At 33.6% G+C, this 16,869-nt stretch overlaps 2 protein-coding genes across 2 annotated transcripts in view; one reads left to right on the top strand and one right to left on the bottom strand.

Annotated features, from left to right (window-relative positions):
- The window catches only part of Sema1a (semaphorin 1a), a 776,225-nt gene that overhangs the window by 379,641 nt on the left and 379,715 nt on the right, over window positions 1-16,869 (bottom strand). The gene's annotated exons all lie outside the window — the stretch shown is intronic.
- On the top strand, window positions 7,270-9,851 carry LOC141392922 (arylphorin subunit C223-like). Its single transcript, XM_073965892.1, has 2 exons — window positions 7,270-7,585; window positions 7,640-9,851. Exons 1-2 carry the CDS (start codon window positions 7,379-7,381, stop codon window positions 9,773-9,775), a joined length of 2,343 nt encoding a protein of 780 aa, XP_073821993.1. The 5' UTR covers window positions 7,270-7,378; the 3' UTR covers window positions 9,776-9,851.

The following is a 16,869-nucleotide window of genomic DNA, read 5'->3' as shown; positions in this document are numbered from 1 at the left end:
AAGACATGTGAAAAATAAACAATTCTATAGCAAAGTACGAATTCTGAGGCGACTAACAACATTTGTGGTGAAATTTCGACAATTAGACATTATGTGGAACCTTTAGAGAAGATTGTGGAGCCTGATGTATATATTGTCCCGTCTCGCTGGAAATGTTGAATGCAACTAAACATAATAATGAATTACAATGTTGAAGAATTATTTGGCAAAAATCGATTGTGAGATTTTTCCAATGTTATACAGCTGTAATAGGCAAGACAATTTAAGGACATATTTTTTATTTAAGTTTATACATGTTTATTCTTTTCAATTCCTAGATGTTATATCAACATTCAGCGAATCGCCTGATAAAACGTTAAGTGCAACAGAAGAAGAACTATTTTAAGCAGACAAGTCATTGGTGCGACTTGGCCAAGAAAATAAAACGAAAACGTTTTTTATTATTTATATGTTAAAATGTTTAAGCAGCCTTGAAAACATTGTCTTTATTTACTAATTTTTACTTATGTGGAATCTTTGGCTTAGCCATTTAAAAAGATAAAAATACTGTAATACGCAATTTGTACATTTTTAGCATTTTCAATATTATTTGTTTTATTCTTTAATAAAATATAGTATTTAAACAAATGTGTAGCTTCATCTTCTTACTAAACGTACTATATAGCTGTTTTATCTATGAAAAGTTCCAAATAAGCTAAAAAGTTTAGTATTGAAAATCTGGTACTATTGACTCACTACCGCCAATGTCTATACTGACTCACTACCTACATTGTCTATACTGACTTACTAACACCAATGTCTATACTGACTCACTATCTCCAATGTCAACACATGGTTCCTCAGGAACTACTGACTTACTATTGACATACTAGTTCCATTGTCAGTACTGACTTTCGAATGACACGTTCATACAAAATGTCTATGGGAAATTACATTAGTTGTCTACAGTTTGTCAGTAGTACTGTTGACAATGTCAGTAGTAAGTCAGTATAGATTCACTATTGACATTTCCTACAGGGTTCCTGCAGAGAATTGTCTATGTAAGTCCCCGTTTGTATATAGCCCCATAGAACGGTTTCTCCTGACTTTAAAGGCTTTAGCAACATTTCCAAACAAAATACCGGAAATTTGGTATTTAGCCTTCGATGGAACTATAAAATATTCGAGCAGATAATTGTCAGTATAGGTCCACGTCACGCCTTTATATAGCCTCCATAGCTTTTTGCCACATAATCCAACCGCATTGGCTTTAATCTGGTTTTAATATAATTCATGATGCAGGGTGTAAAAAATACAATAAACAACGATTTTATTATTTTTCAAAGTTTTATGTCCGTATAGTATGGCCGTATGCAGGTATATTTCCGTATGCAGTTATAACTACACAGCTAGATATTGAGGATGGAATTCACATTTCCAACATAATTGGAATGATATTGGAACCTTATATTCGTTACACATGAACCGGACTATATACGTCTGAAACTATAGGCAAAATGGAGTAAAATGGCATTTAAGTTTTTTCGTTTTCTTATCCTGTTGACCTTTTAAGGACGTTCAAATTTCAAAGGACAACATTTCTCAAAAAATATTTTAAATACTTGTACTCAACGCACGATGCGGGTGTTGGTGTCATATTAAAGAGGAGAATATTGGCTTTATATAATAATTTGCATTTATTATATTCAAGGATAACAACAACATCAAAAATGTCCTTGAAAAATTAAATACTAAAAAATCCTTTGAAAACATACTGAAACTTTTTTTTCAAGAAATATATATGTTAATATCCTTTATGTAGTACAATACTTCCCGATCTTTCAATATCCTAGCTTTGGAAGTTATTTTTAAATAAATATTTACATGTAGTTCTTCAAACAAAACAAAACATTTTATTCTTTATAACTGTGCGACACGAACAAAATTAAAAAAAAGTCACGAACAGCAGGATAGAAGATCAAAAATAAGAATACACGGTTCCCGGGGTTTTTCTCTATCACTTCCACTTTTGGGGTTATTGGCCCCAAAGGTGTGAGGCCTTGTTGTCAAAAGGGATCATTTTTCCAGGCTCATATCTTTTAAGCCGTTAAGAACTTTAATTTGCTCTCGGAGGCAAAGTTATTGGTATTGTCGTAAAAAGCTAAGTCTGAACACATAAAATCCACCAAGATGAACATCAAAGTCAAATTTAATTTATAAGTTTTTCTAGCGTTTTGGTTTACAGATAAGGACCGTTCATAGAAAGTTTATATATTCCAGAAAGTTGTTGACTGATATTCTTGCTACGTTATTGTTGTTGATTGTTTTCTTGAATTTTGAGCGGTTTGGGCCAGAACCAGAGAAAAAGGATAAAAGTCAAATTTATTTTGCTATTTTGACCTATAAGAACCCTTTCTACAGAGTTCGTATGTTCTAAAAACGTGTTTATTGGGGTATAAGAAACATTTTTTGTAGTTCGTTGTTTGCTTCAATTCTGATTAGTTTGATATATGTAGACCAACTCAATAGAAAAATGTTTAAAGGAAATTTGACCTTGACGATTTTGACCTGAAGATGAGGTTTGGTGGATTTTATGTGTTCAGAATTAGTTCTTTAAGACAAGACCTACAACCTCCGAGAGCAAATTAAAATTCTTAGCGGTTAAGAAAATATGAGCCTGCAAAATGCCCCTTTTTAATAACAAGGGTGTCCTTTGAAATTTTAATGTCCTTTAAAAGGTCAACGGGATGAGAAAATGAAAAATCTTAAGTGCCATTTTACTCCATTTTGCCTATAGTTTCAGACGTATATAGTCCGGTTCATGTGTAATTATGGCTGTCGGGCGGTGTTATAATTGGTTGGAAAATATTCTTACAAAAATGTTACCATACATCCAAAGGCGTAGCCAGGATCAAATCTGTGATGTGTATAGTTTTTATATACAAAATTTTAAAACCTTCATTTAGGTACTTACCTAATGAAAAACAAGTAAAAAAGTCCACCATGAAGTATTCTGAACTAATATGGAATAATTAGTTTTCTTTCCGTTACGAAAGTACCATTACCCACAATTTTAGGCGAATTTGTTTGACCACTTCGTAAACCAATTACCTAACACCTACGCTTATCTGGTCAGCTAAAATTTTGTACAATACTTGAAATTGGGAGGTATTGTTGTTTAGGGGCTATACCAAAACGTCCACAACGATTGGCGGAGAAGTATTTTGATAACCTTAATGCTAAATTGCACCCAATTTAGAGAGAAAATGTAAATAAAAATAAAAGATTTTGAATGGGAGGTTCCCGAAGAAATGGATTGATATGGACTATATCCGACTTGATACATGACTCGATGAAATAATACGATGTGCAAATTTTGGACCAAATCGATTGCTCCCATCGAGAGTTATCGTTCACGCCATTTTACAGAATATATTCCGAAACAAGCGAAATATACACCTAATGACATTGGATGCACATTCTCTTATGGTTCGAGCATAGTAATTTCTTAACATTAATTTCTTAATTTAAAAAATTAAAAAACAAATGAAATTTAAAAAGTAAGCATGGTGAATTATTGCCAATATATGGAACCGCTTCACAAAATATAAAGAAGATGATTTAGATCATTGATGGCCAAAAACACACATTTGCATAATATATGTTGCGCTTGTGTGAGTATAAAAAATCCGAACGACCAACATTAGTATTACACTAACAAAGCAACGTTCTTCTCATCGACTGATTTACAAAATGTAAACAACACGCCAACCTAACGAAGCCACACGAAGATGTCTTCTCTATACGTGTGAGTACGATCGCTTTGCCCATGCCCGCGGGCATAGAAAATTTGTTGTTGATGTCCTTCTCTGATTTAGATGTTCAAACACGACTTTACATATGTGCAAAATTGATTGATCGAAATTTCGAACACTGGTACTTATCATAAAAGTCAGTGGCTATATCACAACGTGAAAATGTACTGACAAATTAGAGGGAAACGTTGTTATAGCCCCATGAAGACTAAATACTAAATTTCAGCCATTTCTGTAGGAAAGTACGGCTAAAATCCTGAAAACTCCTAAAATCACTATAGGCTTTATAAAACATGGACCAGTGCTGACAAATTTCTGAAGGGAAGTTTATTAGCCCCAAAGAAGACTAAATATGTATTAGTTTACAACCATTTCTATAGGATAATGCAGCTAAATCCCTGAAAACCTCCGAAAATCGGGTGGTGCCGTTCTATGGTGGGTAATAAAAAACGTGGACCAGTGCTGACACATTTCCAGGGAAAAGTTTTGTAGGCCCAAAGAAGACTCAATACCACTCATTAATTTTTTCGGTGTTCGCGCCAGTGTTCGAAATTTCGAACACCAATTTCCATTTTACTATGGTATGGATCATCCACAAAAATTGAGATAAGTCACTGAAGTTTTGGAAAGGCGGAATTAGCTATTATTTGGCATTTAAGGTGATCAAATCTGCACCAAAAATTATGGACATACATAGGTATAGCCCCCCATATAACGGTACCGCCCGATTTCAGTTATTTTCAATATTTTATCTACAAATATATTTGCTTTAATTTTGAATTTAGGGTTTAGGTATTTGTGAAGTTATTAAATTGGCTGAAATTTGGCTTTCTAAGTTCAAGGTGGTCAAAAAATGTACCCCCAAAAAGACAATATCCCCCTAAAAATTGCGAACATAGGTTTAAGTTTTGGTATGGTATTTTTATGCCCTCAGCCTTTAGGCTAACGAGGTTATATACACTTTTATACGATCAAAATGTGTCTTATCGACATAATCGCTTTAGACCCCAATTGAGGCGCTCAGCGCCAAAACGCCCTAACCCACATGCCCAGAAAATCAAACAGACTGTAAAGATGATTAATAGTTATTTCAAAAGGTTCTGGTTAGATCTTTATAGTATGTTTGATTTTTTTGGACATGTGGGTTAGGCCGCCTTGGCGCTGATTGATTTTTTTGGATATGTTGGTTTGGACAAAATCTGTTTCAGACAATTTGGAGTCGTTGTAGCTATCTCCTTCCGTCTGGCTGGCTGGACGCACAATAAATCTCGAACGGATCAACCGATTCGGTCCAAAATTTGGCCTTCGTAATATATTATCCAAACTTAGTTTAAGTTCGAAGATGAGCCATGTCGGTCCACTTCTTCAGGTACCTCCCCCATAAACATTCGAAACTTTTCGCTAAAATGGCTCGCACGGCAACTCTGGTCCATTCTTCGAACATCATAATATTTCTAAGAGACACAGATCGTCCAAACATTCATATATGCTTTCTTAAATAAAACCGTTTTACATGATTAAATAAAAATCTCTATTTAACGCATTTTGACATCACAAATAATTAAAAGGTGGACCGATATGGCGCTCTTCGAAGTTAAACAAAGTTTTGACCGATATAATAATTTGGACCGATTTTACTTTCGACAGACTGACTGACATGACTATGTCGACTCAGAATTTTATTCTGATAAAAGATATGTATACTTTATAGGGTTGCAAATAAATACAACCCTAACAGTGGTTAACAAATGGTTAGGTTAACCACTTTAAAAAAAATCTTATTTGAAAGATATTAGTCACGCATTTGCCGTTATAAAATAAAAAAATAGTACATCTGCAATTTTTTTCTCAACTTTTGTATAACAGTATAATTTTTTAAAACTTTTTTGAAGGAACCCCTGTGTGTCAACGAATTCGATTTTGATAAATATACCTTTGGTTTCGTTGAGTCACTTATTTTTTTATTTTATTATGGTAAATGTAGAAAGGCGCAGTTTCTTTCTGCAGGAGAGTCGAATATTATCTTTCAAATAAACAATTAATTTGTAGATAGGTTAACAAATGGCTATGTTATAGATATAAATCAATATAAGTATTTACTACAACGAAAAAGCAAATTTCGTAAATTTTCAAAACTTAGAAAACCAATAAAATCGGTTGAAAAAAATAGATGAGCTATGCATTTTCTAGTGTTTTAATTTTTTGGTTTTTTATTAATATGTATTTTGTGTTTATAACGGTGTCTACCCGTGCGTATGATTATTTTTATTATTTTTCTTAGTAATAAGAATTATACGTACAGGTGGAATCCCGTTAAAAATATAATACCAAAGCAAAAAGTTAAAACAAAAAATCATAACTCTTAAATTTTTTGACCGATTTTATTTGTCTTTTCTATTTCGCAGTGTAAATCCTTCTTTTTTGGCAATTTAGATCCTGGAAATAATTTTTGATTTTAACGCGTTTTTTTCTACACTTAAACCATTATAACTTAGCAATAGTTAACCGATCCACAAAAATGATGGCTTATTTGAAAGATAATATTCTAAAAGTTGAAAATTTAAGAAATCCCGCTCATCTCTATTATTATATTTTTAACAGCTAAATTTACTTACAATTATATATTATATATTTAGTTTTTATTTTACCTGCAAAGAAAAAATATTACGTTATAGGTTTTTGTTAAAGTATTTACTTGTGTAACTATGTTAAAAATAATACTCTCTTAATATTATATTCTATCTTGTTTCGTTTTCAAGCTGTTCTAGAAGAACATAATAAATGAAGTCCCAAAAATATTAATTTCTTGTTGAATAAATGTATATCGTGATTAACAGACTTGAATTCGTGCAATATTCCAATATTATTGGACATATTAAAAAAGCAAAATATTACGACCGATAATTTTAAGGAATTCTTATTTAGGTCGTAAACTATACATACAAACACCATCCAGCAAGATTCTATAAATTCAATTGTTGTTTCTAAGCAATTCAAAAATTTTTTCTTCTTATAATTAATATGTTTTCTGTGGTCTTTCTTTTCTAAATTGGGATTTTGTACGACAGGTGTTGAAAAAGTAGATAAGGTCCGAAGAAAGAATATAAGGATTATATAATACTTTTCAGTAGGTATAACACGAGCGAATTAAATAACAAATAAAATGTGTGGCTCGGGAAAATTGCAATAATTATCAATAAAATTTGACATTAGAACACAAACACGCGTGCGTTATTTTGTATTTATACATAATTTTGAACAAAGAATTGACCAAAAGTCTAACAAAGGGGTCAAATGGTTGCGATAAATCTAGACATTACCAATATAACATAAGCTTATCAACTTTTTGATTTTTAAGTCTAAGATGTGAACAGACCTATAGAATAACAATGATATTTGTAATGCGCTTGAATGGTAAACCTGCATGATAAGCTCTACTCAAGCAATCGAAAATCATATAAAATACGACCAAAGTCTCCACAACAGCAGCAGTCTTTAGGTATTGGTTCTGATCGCAAGATCGTCACTAATCCGTGGACACTTTTTGATCCTCAAAGTTGACGAAACGCAGGAGTGGAAAGAAAATGAAAATCGCCATTGTCTTATTGGCCATTATTGGCCTCGTAGCCGCTGGCACCCTTCCCAAGAAGGCTACCAAATATGCTGATAAAGATTATTTAGCCAAACAAAAGTTTCTCTTTGAAATTGTATATCGCGTTGAGGATCCTTTGATGTTTGAGGAGTACATCAAGTTGGGCAAATCTTTCGTCTTCCACAAGGATGACTACAATGTAAGTATATATAATTCTTATAATTATCAATTCCAACAATTGCAATCTTTTCAGTTCCCTGAAAACTATGATGGTTATCTGGAGAAATATTACAAGGCTTACAAATACGGAGTGACTTTGCCCAAAGGTGAATTCTTCGGAGCTTTGTCATATGTCCACTTTGAACAAATGTATGGTTTATTCGAATTCTTCTACTATGCCAAAACCTGGGAAATCTTCCAACGCAACGTTTGCTGGGCCCGCATGTATGCCAACGAGGGCATGTTTGTCCAAGCTTTAACATTGGCTGTTATCCACCGTGATGACTTCGAAGGCTTGATGTTGCCTACCATCTACGAAATTTTCCCTCAATACTTCTTTAACAGCAAATTTGTCTATGAAGCTGAGAAATTCGATTTTGATGTTTGGAGCAAATACATTATGTACGAAAAGGAATACAAAGACTTCATGTACAAGGATTACACCAAATATTTCAAGGAATACAACAACTATGACTACTTCTACACCAAGGACTTCAAGATGTGGCAATGGTGGAAACTCATGGGTATGGGTGAACACTGGTACAGTGTAGATAAGTTCATAATGCGCGACAACATGTACATGTTCAACAAGGACTCCAAATACTTGGACATGATCAAGGATGTTAAGATGTTCTATATGCCAGTTGATTACACTCGCGATGTTTACTTCTTCAACAAGGAATCTGAATTGTCCTACTTTACCGAAGATTTGGAATGGAATGCCTTCTGGTACTATTTCAACATGGATTATGCTCCCTACTTGGATGGCAAGAACTTCGGTCTGAACAAGGATCGCCGTGGTGAATACTACTTCTATGTTGTTCGTCAAATGTTGGCTCGTTACTACATGGAACGCATGTCTCATGGCTATGGTGAAATTCCTGAATTCTCATTCTTCAATGAAATCGAGTACGGCTATGATCCTCAATTGATTGACTATAATGGTGTGGGTTATTCTTATCGTAAGAACTACTACGAATACGTGACCTATGGTAAATTCGATTATGTCTACAAAATGCTTGCTTTCTTCAAACGCATTGAAAACATTATTACCGAGGGCTACTACACTACCCATGATGGTAAGAAAATTGATATGCGCAAACCTGAAGCTATCGAATACCTCGGTAACATGATGCAGGGCAATGTTGATTCCTACGATAAGTACTTCGCCACTTTCTGGTATATGTATGCCCATATGTTCATCTCTAATGTCGATGAAGATGATTTCTACTTCTATCCCAATGTATTCATGAATTATGAAACCATGATGCGCGATCCTTTGTTCTACATGTTCTACAAGAAGGTCTCGTCTGTCTTTTATCAGTTCTATGACTACATTGAACCCTACACCTTTGAGGAATTATACTTGCCCGGAGTAACATTCGAGGATGTTATGGTCAGTGACTTAGTAACCTACTTTGATTTGTACGACTTCGATGTAACCAACTTGTTGAATGACAAAATGACCTTTGTTGATGGTGAATTTGTGTGGGACAAGACTTTGTTGGCCCGTCAAATGCGCCTTAACCATAAAGCCTTCGAATTCGACTACAGCATCAAATCCGATAAGGTCCAAAAGGTTGTTATACGTGCATTCTTAGGCCCGAAATATGATGAATATGGTCGTGTGATTTCACTGAATGAAAATCGTGAAAACTTCATGGAAATCGATGAATTCTACTACGATCTCAAGTCTGGAATGAACACCTTCAAGCGAAGTTCAAAGGACTTCTACTGGACCACTGATGATCGCACCACTTACACTGAAATGTACAAGTTCATCATGATGGCCTACGAAGGTAAATATGAGTTCCCCATGGATTACTCTGAACCCCACTGCGGCTTCCCTGATCGTTTAGTTTTGCCTAAAGGCTGGGCTAAGGGTATGCCCATGCAATTTGTCTTCTTCGTCTATCCCTTCAAGGCTTCTTACGAACCCTATTCTTATGACTACAACAACATTTGCGGCATTGGATCTGGTGTTCGTCACATCGATGAAATGCCCTTCGGTTATCCCTTCGATCGTGAAATCAATGAATATGAATTCTTTGTACCCAACATGTACTTCAAGGATGTCAAAATCTATCATCAGGATACCTTTGAGAAATATTACGGACTTGAATACAATAAATTCGGAACATTCGATTATGGCTACTACTACAACTATTAAATGGTGGACCACATATGAGATTTAGTTAAAATATTTCAAGCGAACGAAAAATAAAAAAATAAAATCAAATATAAAACATTTTCTTTGTATTTAATTTTAATTGGTGGTTTCGAAAGTATAAATATAAGTCAAATTTTCATGGCCAATCCTGAAAACATTAATCTATAACATTAACTTTAACAAAGTAAGTAATATTATCTAAAAGTTACTTCTTTAAAAGACGTGGAAGTACGATGGAAAAATTTTTAGGTCCTTAGGTTATAAAAAGAAAAGCAATAATCAAGGTGATGGTCACTTACTTCTGGTTTAATACATCATGGTCTGAACAAATGAACTCAGGGAAGGAGTATGAAATACACGCAGAGACAAAATATTTTTCGCTTTTGTTAGAACAAACATATCTATTTTTTTCTATGCATTGTAATCCAAATCCAAACATACCATCTTTTGCTCCAAACACAGAAAACAAAAACAACTTGCGAATCTAGAATTTTTGCAAAAGCTATTGTCAGCCCAGAAAACCTGTAACTGAAATTTTTGATTTGAGTGTATATACTTCTCATATACACTTTCCACATAACTTTGATATAAATATCCCGTATGATATTACGAGCATTGATGAACACAATACATGGTTTGCTGCTTTAACTGACAACAAAGACAAACAAAGCTACGCCATTGCGCTCATCCAAGCACCCACCACAACATAAGAAATAATTAATACCCATAGCAAACATGAAAGGAAACCCAAATTACAACCACTTCATAGTTTGTGCGGTAACGGAAACAAAACATAAATAAAAACAAGAATCTCATTGTTGGTACAGTAATTTCTGGCTACCTGCATCATTCATACCTGCATTTTAACGTTTCCTGACCAAAATATTTTTTAGGCAACTATTCTCTAGATTCCTTTCAATATATTATGTTTAAGTGCACATTCAATACCTGAATTTTGGTTATAGGTGCATCAACATTTTGGTGATTTTACTTTAATTTGGTTGTAGAATTCGTGTATAGCTGCACAAGAAGAAAATCAAAAAATTGCTAACTCAAAACAAGAACAAAATTCAACCACTCTGATTTTGCACCGACAAGAAGTGTGCAAAACAAAGGCAACACAAGCAAAGAGAATGCAACGTAAAAATAGAACGTTTTCTCTCCCGATATTTCCCGATATTTCTCTCTCCCCATATTTCAAATATACATATGTATGTATATTTGAAATATGGATGTACCTATTTATTACATTATAAAATCATTTGATTCCAGATGCCGATTTCCCGCTGATGATTTCAACTTTGAGGAAAATGTGTTTTATTTCATAACTAAGGAGAAGCGTTCAACGATGCTTCTATATAATTTTTTCTTTTTAAAAGTGCGACTTTTTATAAATTATTTCATTCAGTTTTTACAGTGTTTTATTTAACTTGCTTTGTTCCGTTTAGTTCAAATCTGGTAACTCATTTTTAACACAGTTGCAGTTGACCATTCGGAATAAAACTTTGCGCATTTTTCGGATTTGGATGACAATACATGAATATAAAATTAAAACAAAGATTGGTCCATTTCACAGTGTTTTAACGTGTTTTATTTAAATTGCATTTTAAATCTGGTAACTCAATTTTGACACTGTTGCAGTTGACCAATCAGACTAAAACTTCCCAGCAAAATGTTCGATGCCAAAGATGCCATTCAATCATGGGTGAAAGTGATCTGGCATGTCATCTTTTTAGCATCTTCATCGATGAATTTTATATGAGCGTGGACCCCAAATGATGCTATTCATTTTTGGATCCAAAGCATGTGATTTCCACCAATGCTTTGGCATGTCATTTTCACCAACCCTTTGCAATGACATTATCATTACGACGAGAGTTTTAACAACGTTGGTTGCGATTTCGAGTCGACCACATCAAGCCCATTGTAAATAATTAATCTTACATATTTAGAAAAATGTGTTTAATAAAAACACAAAATTCATCTCTAGTGGATCGATGGAATGGGTTCAAATTCTGATGAACAGATCGGATCTTTCACGACTTCCTTTGCATAGGTTCAAATGCTGATGAAAAGATCGGATCTTTCACGACTTCCATTGCATTGGTTCAAATGCTAATGAAAAGATCGGATCTTTCACCACTTCGTTTGAACCAATGCAAAAGATGTCATGAAATCACGTCATCGCATGGAACCCCTTCCTTCAAATTTTGCTGGGTTTGCACACTTTTCAGATTTGGATGACAATACATGAATATGAAATCAAAACCAATATTGGTCCATTTTTACAGTGCTTTTACGGTGTTTTATTTAAATTGCTTTTCAAATCTGGTAACTCAATTTTGACACAGTTGCAATTGACCAATCGAACTGAAACTATGCACACTTTTCAGATTTGGATGACAATACATGAATATGGGCCCAATTTTTCCTACAGCCTCCATATAGCGGTACCACCCGATTTCAGGTATTTTGAGAATTTTATCTTCATTTTTGCCCGAATTGGCTGTCGTTTGGCATTTCCAATGATACTGACATTTCCCCACCAAAAATTGTGAACATAGATAGTTCCAGGTTTTGGTATAGCCCCCTTATAGCGGTACCACCCGATTTCAAGTATTTTGAGGATTTTATCTTCATTTTGAGGCCGAATTGGCTGTAACTTGGAATTTGCAGTCCCCAATGGTACAGAAACTTCTCCACCAAAAATTATGGACATAATTCCAGGTTTTGGTATAGCCTTTATATAACGGTACTACACGATATCAGGCATTTTAAAGTTTTTATCTAAATTTTCGGCCTAAATGGACTATAATTTTGTTCTCAGTGGTCAAAAAAATGTATTTACTAAAAAGTTAAAAATAAAATATAATTTAAAAAAATCAAGTTTCAGTGTTTTATTTAGAAATGCACTTTAAACTAGGAAATGATTTCTCGCTTAGCCTCAATAAATATATTCTTTCTCATAACGGAATCTCTCAAATAAAACGCTTGCATTTAAATTATAAATAGTGGCAAAATTAAGCGGCAAGCGTTTTATTTGAGAGATTCCATTATGAGAAGAATATATTTATTGAGGCTAAGCGACAAATCATTTCCTAGTTTTAAGTGCATTTCTAAATAAAACACTGAAACTTGATTTTTTTAAATTATATTATTTAAATTATTTTTTTATATTTTTAATTATATTTTTAAATTATATTTGAAAACAAAAATATTAACATTAGACCATCCAAATGCTCCCTATAATTAATCACCAGTTTTGAGGATCTCCCCCCTAGTGCGTCGCACAGAGGGTTGAAATCTCAAAACACCCAGATTAATTCAAAAAATGAAATTCGGTTTTTGGAACAACTATTATTATACGGTTATAGGGTAAAGAATTCTACGTCTGTGCCGAAAATATCAAGGTCATATGTTGTTTATTTTTACAGTTACACTGTGCTAAAGTTGAACTTTTATTCACATTTTCAAAAGTACCCGCAAAAAAATAAAATTTGCTGTTTTTAATGTGTAATATTTTTGATTTTGCGTATCAAAAGTGATAATTTTTGAATGAAATAGTCAAATACAGGTACTTATTAACATTTTAGAAAAAACGCGTTATAGAAAATGTGGTGTACAACTATAATTAAAATTGAGTAAAAATGTGTCCATATTTTCCATATTTTCTGAAAGTACATGGAGTTATAAAAAAGATAGTATCTGAGAGGTGTGAACATTTTAATTTTGTATTTTAGTGTAGAGTGTTTTCTTTTTGAAGCATTGTGGCGTTTTTTTATTAGGATAGCGTTTGCAATTTTGTTTTTTTCAAAATAGTCTGGCTTAATCCCATTGATGTTGTTTTAATATTTTACAACAACTATTTTATTAGTGGAAAAGATTTGGCATTGTTCGCCAATGCCAAATCTTTTCCACTAATAAAATAGTTGTTGTAAAATATTAAAACAACAACAATGGGATTAAGCCAGACTATTTTGAAAAAACAAAATTGCAAACGCTATCCCAATAAAAAAACGCCACAATGCTTCAAATTGAAGACACTGGCACGACGTGTGTTGTTTTTGCTGTAAAGCAGACCAACCAAATTTTGGTGTGTGCATTTGTCGAAATTCGACGACACACACAAGTGGAAGAGGTTTGAATTGTTTTCGCAGACACTTTCGTCGGAGTTGTATGAGGTTGCCAAGGAAAAACTTCTCATTGAACTTTTTTCTTTGCTTACCTTTATACTTCGAGCTGACGATTGATGTTTGGGTATAAAAAGTTTCTTGTTGAAGAAGTTATTGAAAAATAACTTCGGTGGAGAATATCCACAAACAAGAAACAAGGGAACTGATGAGATCCAGTGGCGTGGATCGAAACTATAGTATTCCCTGCCTTACCCCTTGGCGAACAATGCCAAATCTTTTCCACTAATAAAATAGTTGTTGTAAAATATTAAAACAACAACAATGGGATTAAGCCATACTATTTTGAAAAAACAAAATTGCAAACGCTATCCCAATAAAAAAACGCCACAATGCTTCAAATTGAAGACACTGGCACGACGTGTGTTGTTTTTGCTGTAAAGCAGACCAACCAAATTTTGGTGTGTGCATTTGTCGAAATTCGACGACACACACAAGTGGAAGAGGTTTGAATTGTTTTCGCAGACACTTTCGTCGGAGTTGTATGAGGTTGCCAAGGAAAAACTTCTCATTGAACTTTTTTCTTTGCTTACCTTTATACTTCGAGCTGACGATTGATGTTTGGGTATAAAAAGTTTCTTGTTGAAGAAGATATTGAAAAATAACTTCGGTGGAGAATATCCACAAACAAGAAACAAGGGAACTGATGAGATCCAGTGGCGTGGATCGAAACTATAGTATTCCCTGCCTTACCCCTTGGCGAACAATGCCAAATCTTTTCCACTAATAAAATAGTTGTTGTAAAATATTAAAACAACAACAATGGGATTAAGTAGAGTGTTTTCTTTCAAAATCAACTCATAACTCGTGCCGTTTTTTGTCGTTATTTTTTTATTCAAGAAATGGTGCAAATAGTCATTTATTAAAAAACTGGTAATAATGGATTTTTTCCTCGCTATTATACTTATGGTTGTTATTATACCCTACACCACACTGTGGTAAGGGGTATTATGTCTTTGTACATTTGTATGTAACATACAAAAGGTGAAAATCGGTTCAGATTTTGGTGAAAATCGGTTCAGATTTGGATATAGCTCCCATATATATTTTCGCCCGATTTCACGTTTTTGCTGCACCAAACACGCTATATACGTCCGATTTCGATGAAATTTGGAATGTGTGACTAAATTCGGTCTACAAATAAGTGTGCTAAATTATATCGAAATCGGTTCAGATTTGGATATAGCTTCCATATATATTTTCGGCCGATTTCACGTATTTTCTGTTCCACACACGCTATATATGTCGGATTTCGATGAAATTTGAAATGTGGGACTGAATTTGGTCTAGATATAAATGTGCCAAATTATATCGAAATCGGTTCAGATTTGGATATAGCTCCCACATTTTTTTTTCCCCGATTTTACGTATTTGATGCACCAAACACGCTATATATTTCCGATTTCGATGAAATTTGGAATGTGTGACTGAATTCGGTCTAGAAATAATGTGCCAAATTATATCGGATTCGGTTCTGATTTGGATATAGCTCCCATATATATTTTCGGACGATTTCGCGTATTTGCTGCACCAAACACGCTATATAAGTCCGATTTCAATGATATTTGGAATGTGTGACTGAAGTCGATCTGGGAATAAATGTGCAAAATTATATCGAAATCGGTAAAGATCTGGATATAGCTCCGATTTATATTTTACATATTCACAGTGGTGTGGGGTATCATAGTCGGCACCGCCTGACTTTGATCCGTTCCTTACTTGTTTTTTTATTGTATTTGTCATTTAACCATGTTTAACCATAATTTTTACTATATCTGAAACAAAATTTTTAAAAATCTACTAAATGCACGGGTAACATCTTCAAAATATGTCATATTTGACTGCTTCTATATATGGAGGTTATTCCAAAACGAGAATATATGGGAGGATGTTTGGTATAAATATTTTTAGTTCCTTCAAAATGCACAATTGACAATTTGACAAACTTTATTTCCAATATGTGCCTAAAATATTCGAAAATCCCCTCATTTGTCTGCACTATTCCAAAACATTGACATATGGGCAATTTTTTGCAAGATAAATTCTTAGGCACTCAGAACTATAAATCTTAAAATACATAAAATCGGGAAATACCCTCATATGGAAGCCACATTAAAGCATTGGTATAACTTTAAAATTTTTGGCAATATATTAGTCCAATCAATAATTGAACATATTGAAACATCTGAGATTATTTAAATAAGAAATGTAAATAAAACCGTGAAAATACTTCATACTTGTATGGTCCCAAATTTATGAGGGCTTCGACAATCCTCTTCTAACCCCTGATATGCACCAAAACTGTGTTCCGTTATATTAATTGAGGCGTAGATATTCCAAAAATATTAACACTAGACCACCCAAATGCTCCCCTGAATTAATCTGCCTCTTTCGGGATCTCACCCCACTGTGCGTCGGTCGGTATTGAACATTTTTTAATATTTTTATTATTTACTATAAATCTAACTTACAAACGAATATTAGCATTAAGTAATAATAATATAAATATATAAAAAACCCCCTTTTTACATTAAATCTTTTGGTGACATAACTCTCAAAACGATTTTGGGAGTTATGTCCGCCTTGGTTTGCGGAGTTATGTTTCCGTTATGTCCGTTGTTAAACCTTGATTAATTTGTGAAATTATGTCAGTATCAGTTCGGAGAAGTTTTACCAGAAGACTTTGATATGCGGACATAACTCCCAAAATCATTTTGGGAGTTACATATTTTTCGGACACCAGATTTTTGGTATTAAAGGGTTATAGCCACTTGCAAATTAAAAAAAAACCAAAACGTTTTCATTGGCTCATTTTAAAATAGAGGTAGAATAGAGTATGTAGCAAAAAATTTCGAATCGATCGTACAAAAATTGGCTGAGGTATGATCGACGTCTAGCATAGAA

Source organism: Musca autumnalis, unplaced genomic scaffold (genome assembly GCF_047663935.1).
Source record: "Musca autumnalis isolate F117 unplaced genomic scaffold, ASM4766393v1 scaffold_2, whole genome shotgun sequence".
NCBI classification, from domain to species: domain Eukaryota; kingdom Metazoa; phylum Arthropoda; class Insecta; order Diptera; family Muscidae; genus Musca; species Musca autumnalis.
The sequence above is the reverse complement of the archived record's forward strand: the minus strand, read 5'-3'. Positions and strand labels throughout refer to the sequence as shown.